Source organism: Prinia subflava, chromosome 1 (genome assembly GCF_021018805.1).
Source record: "Prinia subflava isolate CZ2003 ecotype Zambia chromosome 1, Cam_Psub_1.2, whole genome shotgun sequence".
NCBI classification, from domain to species: domain Eukaryota; kingdom Metazoa; phylum Chordata; class Aves; order Passeriformes; family Cisticolidae; genus Prinia; species Prinia subflava.
Window position 1 is genome coordinate 120,310,739 of NC_086247.1, and position 9,966 is coordinate 120,320,704.

The 9,966-nt window shown below is 45.5% G+C and overlaps 1 protein-coding gene across 1 annotated transcript; it reads left to right on the forward strand.

The window, feature by feature from the left end:
* The first annotated feature begins 5,137 nt into the window (after positions 1 to 5,137).
* On the forward strand, positions 5,138 to 9,333 carry HOXA10 (homeobox A10). Its single transcript, XM_063410026.1, has 3 exons — positions 5,138 to 5,282; positions 5,584 to 6,537; positions 7,969 to 9,333. Exons 2-3 carry the CDS (start codon positions 5,724 to 5,726, stop codon positions 8,241 to 8,243), a joined length of 1,089 nt encoding a protein of 362 aa, XP_063266096.1. The 5' UTR covers positions 5,138 to 5,282; positions 5,584 to 5,723; the 3' UTR covers positions 8,244 to 9,333.
* Positions 9,334 to 9,966: the final 633 nt, after the last annotated feature.

Sequence of the window (9,966 nt, forward strand, 5' to 3'; positions counted from 1 at the left end):
TCTTCAATCAAATAGATCTATGGCAACACAGTCTGCAAATGACAGACAATTCTGACGATCTTATTAGTCTTGAACTATAGTTTAGTTAGGGTCGTTTGGTAATTTTAAAGGGTAGTCTGCTTCCTTGCAGCTGGACACAGATTGTGGTAAACAACTTTTGACATACTTACGCTAAAAACTGTTCATGTGATTGTATATTAAGTCAATGTTCTTGCAAGATCAGATTTAGATTTCGATTCTTTCTTTCTTTCTTTCTTTCTTTCTTTCTTTCTTTCTTTCTTTCTTTCTTTCTTTCTTTCTTTCTTTCTTTCTTAATCAGCACATGTGCTGTAAACAAACAATAGTCACTCATTCTCATGTGCTCAGGGCTGCTCTGGATTGTAGCTTTGAAACTCTATCCTCTCTACGAGTATCCCTAACTCCAGGTTACTTTTCATGCCCATAAAATTTTCACATGTTTTTCTTATGTCTCCATTTGAGAAGGGCGGGCGGGAAGGTGGTATTAGATGGAGGAGATACTGGTTTGGCTACATATTTTAATACACGTGTTTCTTAGGGCAGAGTTTTAAATGTCTGTCCGGAAAAATGAAAATATTATTTTGTCCTTTCTCTTCTATGTATATAATGCCAATTGCCTGCAGGTTTTTTTTTTTAGTTGTGCTTCCCGGGAACTGTTGCAAGTGTAGTTAAAAGCACATGCTCAGTCGACAGAGAGTAGTTTCAGATGATTATTGGAACCTATCGATTTCATCAAAGATGCTCCATTAAAAGCTCGGGGATGTTGATCCCTTTTGACTTCCCCTCAGCAATGCCAGGAAGCGAGAAGCCACGTGAGAAGCAGGGAGATTTGAGGGTCCCTTTGCAACATTTGATTTTACACCAGTCAAGTTAAACTCCGCATATTTGATCAAATATTTATTTTTCCCCTTGTTGTTTCCCTGTCCCATTCAATACTTGGCTGAATAAATCAAAGGGACCCCAGCAGCAGCTAAAGCGCCCTCTGGTTACGAATTGTTTACTGACGGCCGCGGTCATAGGATAATATTTTAAAAAAACAAGCTTGTTTCTTACAATAACTGTTTATTATTTCACATTATTTGGGTTTGCGTGTTTTGGAGGGAAGAGGGGAAGCCAGCTCAGTGTCTACACTGTGTTTAATTAATCGTGTACTCAACTTCAGCTCACATACCACATCCAAACCCCTGGGAGGCTTTTTCATAAGCTCACTGGGTTTGTGTTTTGTTGTCTTTTTTTTTTTTTCTTTCTTTCTTTTTTTATTTATTTATATAATTTTTTGGTCACAATCTTTTCATTAAATGCCTCTGAAATCGAAACTTCTGGCCAACGTGTGTGTCTGACAGCCAAGCTGTAACACAACAACAACAAAAAAGATATTTGTATACGTATTCAGATCTTTTTTAAAGGGGAGGCAGCTACAAAGGGGAGAAGGGCTACAGTTTAAAATGCTTAACAGAGCTGTGCGGCCCATCTCTCGCAATAGAAGGGGTACACTTAAAAGACAGTCTTGGGTATGTAATATTTTCCCCTCACATATAGAACCTGATACCGTTGTTACTTCTGCGTGGTGTTTGGGGCTCTCCGGACAATAGAAAGCCCCCTTGTTCTCGTCAGTGCCGGAAAATGGCGAGGAAATGAAGCCCTAATGAATTGGTTTGGGTGTATTTTGTCTTGCCACACACTAGCATTTGAAGCTCGTCAGAATTACTTGCAAAATATGTTCCTAATCCAAATGAGTAAAACGATACATGTATAATATAAAACACAGTTAGGAGAGCAAGCCTCCGGATGGCTGGAATAAAATTAAATCGCAGCCTAATTTTTAACAAGATAATCCGCCAAAACAAGCCAACCTCCCCAGCACCACCACTAGCGTGAAAGAATTTCTAGTAAAGATAAAATTAGTGGGGCCGTCATTTGTCACCTAACTTGGCACAGACGCAGTTCCTAAACCTCCTGTCTGAAATCCGCCTTCTTTGGAGCAAATCCAAAAAAAAAAAAAAAAAAAAAAAAAGAGAAAATTTTTTTAAAAAAAGAGGAATCTGGCACACACACGTGTTCCAGGCAACTGACAGTTCCAATATTAAATAACTATAGTCTGATCGCATTAATTTTTGGAGCTGTATAAGATGTAGTCCACGGCTGTATTCTCAGATAGGCGGCGCATGCACTTCTGCACAGACTGCAAGGCCGTTTACGTTTTCACAAATTGCAGCTTGCCCGTGTCTACAAATAAAAGCATATTTTAATTAGCTCGCAAAATGCGTCTCTGGATTAACAGCGCTGATCTTTTGGGTTATACGGGCCAATAATAAAAAGATAAATCACGGTTTAACACGATACGTTCTGAGATTTCCAGTCAGAGTTTGCTTAGGCTGAGCTGTCGGGTTTTATTTATTCCCTTTTTGTTTTTAATTTTAGTTCAACCAATAAAACGGCTTAACGACGCTATTAATGCATCTATTATATTTTTCTTAGATCAATAAAATTTTATTTTGATAGTATTGTCTATGTACGCTATGAATTTAGATTCTTCGCAAAAACACCTTCTCGCCGGCTTTGATATTTATCAGAATTTTATTTGCTCGGTTTTATAGACCCTCGGATAGCTTTACTTACAGAAGTAGAATTAAAAAGAAAGTAATTCTCGTCCCCTGGCGTCCACAATATTCTTTAAAATTTCTTTTAAATAGGGGTTAAGTTCCAAGGGACACATTGTTAAGAGCCCGTAATGCAGTAGCTACACTCAGCGCATGCCAAATTAGCTCAGTTTAGTCAGAATTGACCATTATCTTTTATAGTTACGAATCAAGTGAACATTATTAGTTTTACTTCACTGGGTTTGATGATGCTGGTTACTATTTGCCTTGGCCTTGTTAGCGATTAAAGAAAGCGGAGATAATGCAACGCCGAGCTGAGTTCATGATCTAGACGGAGTCGGTGCCTTGACCATCAAACCGGCACCGTTTTACTGCGGTCAACACAACACCCCACGGCAGCTCCCGCGGGACCTGACAGGGGGTGGGGTAACCCTCTGCTGGCAAACCTGAACGGGGAGGCTAAAGAATACCTTCAAAAATTCTCACTGGCCGCTGTGCCTTTTGTCCGATTCCCCTGCATTAGATCTCACAGGGAGGAGAAGCCAACTCGCGTCTCATAGATGCACTTCCAGTCATTTTATTCCGCCTGACGAGGATTGCAGCGTACTTTTTATAGTACTTCCCTTCACTTTAATCCAATTTTTAAAAGGGAGCTGCTTATTTTAAAAACAGCTTTGGAAGGATTTCAAGCGTTTCTCCTCTGTTTCTCATGGCTTTTAGATTTGCAATCCGTTTCTATTTAATTTGGCAAATGCAAAATAAACATACCGCAAGAGCGGACTTCCCCAGAGTAATTTTTATACCTGACTTGTGTAGAGAAATGTATTTGGAAGGCGGCGCTGGGGCTCACGTTTCTTTTAATTTAGATCTGTATTTATGAAGCTAAGCCTATTGATAATAGCCTTCCTGTATACCAGCCAATAAACCAGCTCCTTATGTGGTATTAATTTTGTTAGTAATGATATGGCCCTCATAGGAATCTGATAAGGGTTCGTCCGTCGCACATTAACACATCCGAAGTTAGTCGGGTTGGGAAATTACAAACAATGTTACAGGAGGAAATGCGGGAAGGAAAAAATCTCGAAGAGTTTCTATAGGCTGGGAGATCTACCCCTGTCACCGCATCCCACCGGGCCTCTCAGAAGGAAATCGCGGTGTGGGGCTCACGCCATCACGCAGGAATAATCAGGCGCCTTTCCACAGAGATTCTATGGGTGTTTCAAAGTCGTGGCATCCCCTGTCTGCCCTGGTGCTCCCCGGGGGCGCGGAGGGAGGCTGGGGAGGGCCCGCGGGAAGGGACACTGCCCTCCTGCCTCAAGAAGGGATTCCTCCAGGGGAATGTCACGCTGCAGAAAAAAAAGCTTTTCCCCGTGGCAGGCAAACACTGCGAGACAAGACCCCATGGGGCTTGACAGATTCGTGGGGCGAGGGGGAAGAAGCATTCCCTGCGGGTTTTGAAGGCTGAGGTAGGGGCCGGGGAATTTGGGGAGCCGCGCCCGGCCCGGCACCACCCCTCCCCGCAGGCAGCGGCCCCATCACGGCCGCCAGTGCCCTCCCGGACACGGCCCCGGCTGCCCGGCAGCGGCTCTCGGCCCGGGCGGCGGTGACGCCCGGTCGGCTGCCGCTCGCACCCGCCCGACCTGCTGGAAGCGGAACCCGGCCGGCGGCTGCTTCTTCAGGCGGCGTGCGGGGGAGAGGAGCGAGTGATGCTCCTCAGGGATGGGCAGCGAGAACTGGGCAGCCTCAGGCTCCCCTTGAACTAAAGTGCCCTCATTCTCCGGGCCAGGCAGTGAGGCGACTTCAAAATGGCATAAGTGAGAGATGATGGAAGTGAAAGCAAGTCATCATTAAGCATTTCATTACGAAATCTATCTGTCTCTCTGCCTGCGTCCCTGCCTGTCTGCTATCTGTCTGCTACCTCCGCCACAATTACATATTGACTGCACTGGGCTGTCTAGTATCTCGGTATTTATCTAGCTACCCTTATTTCTATTATTTAGTACATTGCTTAAAGGAGACGCTTTTGAGGAGGCGAAAAGTGAAAAGACCCAAATGGAGCGGGAGGGAGGGGAAATATAAAAATGATCGTCCAAATATAAACACATCAATAAACACGGTGCACAGCATCCTGCGAGGATCCATTTGAACTGCTCGCGTCTGGATTCTTTCTGTGACATATGTCTGGCTTTATATTTTAAATGGTAATCAGACCTCAGGAAGAATCCAGCGTTAACTAAAGCATTAGAAGCTGCAACCGCACAATCAATCCTCCCAGAGTGGCATTGCTCCCTAAGAGATTCCTCAGCGCAGCGGCGAGCATTTTATCTCCGGGAAAATTAAGCCCAGCCTGGCGTCGTGGTGGTGATGTTAGGCTGCAAGCAGTCCCCTTTCCTCGGTAGTTTAACGCGGGAGGCACCAGGCCCCTTTACGGTTTCCAATGATCCGTGATAAACAATAACACGTCTTTTATTTCTTAAAAAAACGAGACAATCAAATAAAATGAGCAGAGGCTGAGCATAAAACACCGGGCGAGCCGTGGCTTTATTAATTTCGTGTGACACATAGGCTGCGCAGGGAGGTGAGCAGGCATTGCTGCTGGAAAGCCCAACCACGGGGAGAGAGGAGCGACAGTAAAAGCTTCATCTGGACACCGCTCCAGCCTAGGTATAATAAACATCAGGACCCCCGGGCTATTTTATAGCGGTGCGTGTGATAAGAGGGGAGCAAAACTTGGAGCCCTCTCCTTCCCCTTCCCCTTCCCCTTCCCCTTCCCCTTCCCCTTCCCCTTCCCCTTCCCCTTCCCCTTCCCCTTCCCCTTCCCCTTCCCTTTCCCCTTCCCTTTCGCCTTCCCGGGAGCGCGGCTCCCGCCTGGGCGCAGGCGCTCGCCCATGTGGTGGAAGCGCGCACGCCTGTGTGTATGGAAATCCATATTACACATTAATATACATCTATCTTCCAAATTCAGAGGTCGACCTGAGAGCAGCTCTGTGCATACGAAACCAGACGGGGAGGGGTTGCTGGGGAGGCCCGGGCTTCCATTGGCTGCGGGCGCCTGCCGTGGTGCGGGGGTATCTCTCATCATATTCACCATGTTTTGCACAAGAAATGTCAGCCAGAAAGGGCTATCTGCTCCCTTCGCCAAATTATTCCACAACAATGTCATGCTCCGAGAGCCCGGCTGCAAACTCTTTTTTGGTAGACTCCCTGATCAGCTCGGGCAGAGGGGAAGCGGCGGGAGCAGGAGGCGGAGGCGGAGGCGGCTACTATCCCAACAGTGGTATCTACCTGCCACAGGCGTCCGATCTGTCCTACGGGCTGCAAAGCTGCGGACTTTTCCCCGTTCTGGGCAAACGCAATGAAGGTACTTCTCAAAGCATGGTCCCCAGCTCGCACTCCTACGTGTCAGGGATGGAAGTGTGGCTAGATCCCCCCCGGTCCTGTCGCATGGAAGAGCCGGAGAGCCAGCAGGCCACCTCGTGCTCCTTCGCTCCCAGCATTAAGGAGGAGAGCTCCTACTGCCTCTATGACTCAGAGAAATGCCCCAAGGGCTCAGCCGCCACAGACCTCTCTCCCTTCCCGCGGCTGAGCGCCGAGGTCAGCCCAGCCAGCAGCGGCGGCGGGGTCCCGGTCCCGGGCTACTTCCGCCTCTCCCAGGCTTATGGCACTTCCAAGAACTACGGCGCGGGGCCAGCCGGGGCTGCCCCTTTCCCTCCGCAGCCCCCTGGCCGCTTCCAGACGCCTCCATCTTTGCCTCCCGTCCCGGACGCGGGGAGGAAGGAGGATGAGGAACGCTCTCCAAGCCCCTTGGCGTGCGTCTCCCAGAGGGAGGACGAGACTCAGGCTTCATCATCCACCGCAGAGGAGCTCTCTCCAGCTCCGTCAGAGAGCAGCAAAGCTTCTCCCGAGAAAGAGCCTGTAGGTAAGCGAATGATGATGGCGATGGTGGTAGTGATGATTAAAGAGAAAGGGAGGAAAAAAAAGAAAAGAAAAGAAAGAAAGAAAGAAAGAAAAATAGTCGTTGAGGATTATAGCGGCATTGAGATGCGAAAGGAAGATCCCAGCTGCCCCGCGGGGCTGCCAAGAAGCGCTGCTCAGGCTGACCTTCTGAACTTTGTAATATTCGGGCATGGGGTTGCCGTAAAAATTAATGTCCATCCTATAGTTTAAAACCCTTAGAGCCTCCTCTATGGGCAACTTTAGCCTGCATGCTGCTAAAACATATAGAAAAACAAGATCAATCTCTCCCCCGTGATGTGAAGGTGCCTACCAGATAACAGAGATGTTTGTAAAGCATCCAAAATAAGCAATAGGCAGTGCCAATAAATAAACCTATTAACGCGGTAAGTTATATTTTACGATCCAGAATGCTTTTCGGAATAACATCCGCGCTGCAATGTGCCATCTATGAGCTGCTATCAAATTAGACTCATGAATGCACAGCGAATATCCTTCAGCATCCACACTAGATAACAGAGCTGTTATTTATACATTTCTTTATTTATTTCCCTTTCGTGTCCCCGTGGCAAAAAATAGCTCCCCTTCCCCGGACGGCAGACTTTTCAGGAGCTTCTCTCCGTCCGCCTTTCAGACGCCCTGTTATTCCTTTCAGGCGACCCGTTGGAAAGTAGTATTTAAAGAAAAGAAAGAAAAAAAGGTCAGCGAAAAACTGTTAGAGAGTCAACCCCAAACCACTAACCACTCTGAGCCATCAAGGGATTGGTGTTACCTCTTTCCCAGCCAGTTCCACTGATAGAAATCACCTCGAAACGTTTTTATTATTGTTATGACTGCATTTTTTCTTCCCCGAAATGGCTGGAGAAGAGAAGGCCATGGCGAAACCCTCCGGAAAGGCAGGGGCTGAAGGCAGGGAGGCTCCGGCTCCCCAGCTCACCTTGTTTTCCACCTCCGTAGCACACTTAAAAGTCTGGATCCGGAGGCTTTATTTTTTGGAAGCAGGTGCCTGGGGGGAAGGAAATAAGACTGCAGGCCCTTCACGAACTGCCCCCAGTACCAGAGGGCTCGGAATGGCCGACAGGGAGAGGGTAGGAGCTCTTTTTGGAAGGTCGGAGATGAACTACAGTCTGAGGCACGCTGCCCCAGCAGAGGCTGTCCGCAGGTTTTTTTTAAGAACAGAGGCAGTTCTTACCCGGACATATCCAAAACCTTTGGGAAAGCGTTTTGAAGCTCTCGTTTCCCTCAAGGATACCCCCATTCCAATTCTCCGCAGCTGGCGGAGTGAGCCCATCGCACACACACAGACACACGCACAGATGCTCCTTCCACCCTCTCCCCCACAGCTCTTTGCCTCCTACCCCATGGTAACGTCCATTTTTTACTTTCTCAAAACTAGGCAATTCAAAAGGAGAAAATGCAGCAAACTGGCTCACGGCAAAAAGTGGCAGAAAGAAACGATGCCCCTATACCAAGCATCAAACTCTCGAGCTGGAAAAGGAGTTTCTATTCAATATGTACCTGACTCGTGAGCGTCGCCTAGAGATCAGCCGCACAGTCCACCTCACAGACAGACAAGTTAAAATCTGGTTTCAGAACCGCAGAATGAAACTGAAGAAAATGAACAGAGAGAATAGGATTCGGGAGCTCACAGCCAACTTTAATTTCTCTTGATGAACCTATAAACACATCTTTATGGTTTAAAGAGCCAGTATCATTTTCCTAGGCTGTATTCATTCACACCTGTACGGATTAACGATTTTAGGCGCTCTCAGTATGTCCTTAACCTCTTAAGAGCTACTTTGGGGGGGGGGGGGGGGAGGCGGACTAAAGTCACGCTAAAGCACAAAATGCCGTGTGTGAACCTCCCCTCTTCCTTCAGCCTTTCCCGGGGCCAATTTGTTCCTCTAAGCTTTGAAACACAAAAATACTATTTCAGGAGCTGCAAATATGTTTCCCCCTATCTCTCTCTCTGAAAAGTAAACAATCCTGGTTAAAGGTGCATTCTTTTAAAATATAAGTGCTGTAACTTGGACTGTACGTAGCTGCACATTGAAGAATTTAAGCATTGCCATATTTCTATATATTCTCTGTTTGCATTTTCTCCCCCTCCCCCTTTTTTCCTTCTAAAAGTGGGACTTAAAATAATGAAATGCAGGCATCCTTTAAAAGGGTTTCACGGGAACGGGTGTTAGGAGTAGTTTTTTGGTTTTGGTGTTTTTTGGTGGGTTTTTTTTTCCCCCACTTTACCTTAAAAACCAATATTACAGCTTTAAAATTGGCCAGGAAAATGAAATTTCTTCTCTTTAAAGGTATAAAAGAGTTCGTTTTACTCATGGACTAAATTATTACACTTACCTCTGAATTTCTCTCGCTGGTTGTAGATATTTACTTCATGTAGTTTTGCTTAAATATGTGAATTTGGTGATTTTCTTTTGTGTCTATATATAACGTTACCATTGGTAACGCATGACAAGCACACAGAAATTCCCCCTTGAGAAGAAAATAGTCTTTTTTTTCCTCACTAATTTCACTGAAAAGTATATATCCTGAACATCAGATGGACCTTCTGAGCCAGAGTCTGAGATTGTGAGGGAGAATATGTTCATCTTCCTTTATACTGTGAAGTTACATGCATTAAAGGGTCAAACATATAGGTTTAAAAAATTAAAAATATTAAAAAAAGAAAGAAGGGGGAAAGCTATAAATACAGATATGGATAAATGTCTATTATTATTAAAATGCCGATACTGTTTTAAGCAAATGCATTCTATCATTATTATAAATGTTAGTTCTAGCTATATCTAGTTCTTACCTTAAATCGGAATAAATTAATATTGTAATGCTGCTGTGCGTGAAAAAGACGATGTTTATGTTCTCATAGAAGAATAATAAAAAAAAAAAGTGGAATGAATCCTTTTAATTTTACCTTTTTGTGACTGTTTATCCTCAGGTTCTACTTTATGTCTTCAAGAACTTTTACAACAGGAATAGTTGCCTAAACCCCCTGCAATTACTTTAGGAATCTATTTAAATATTACCTAGACGGTCGTAATTTGTCTGGGCCATATAGCGATGGTGCTCTAAGGTTTGTCGGCTTTTGTTCAGTTTTATGACTTGCTAGTATATCTGGATTGTTGCTGTCTTGAACGAGTGGTTTCAGTTGACTGAGGAACTGCATAGACTGAGGAAGCAAATTACTATTTCTTGAGGGTAGGGAAACGATATATTTCTTTTCTTCTTCTTTTTTTGTTGTTGTTGTTAATCGAACACCTACAAGTGTGCGGAGATCTTTAACTCCAGAGGACGTTGACAAAATTCTAGCTTTATATCAGGGCTGAGAAGAAATCGTAAAGGTGAGCTCATGGGGAGGGAGGGGGTACCCCAGCCTCGCCTC

What these genes read in the sequence shown, in the direction of transcription:
- HOXA10 (XM_063410026.1), top strand. Translation starts at nt 5,724, where the DNA reads ATGTCAGCCAGAAAGGGCTATCTGCTCCCTTCGCCAAATTATTCCACA. An exon ending in TCCCGAGAAAGAGCCTGTAG is followed by an intron (nt 6,538 to 7,968) that starts GTAAGCGAATGA and finishes TCTCAAAACTAG; the next exon opens with GCAATTCAAAAGGAGAAAAT.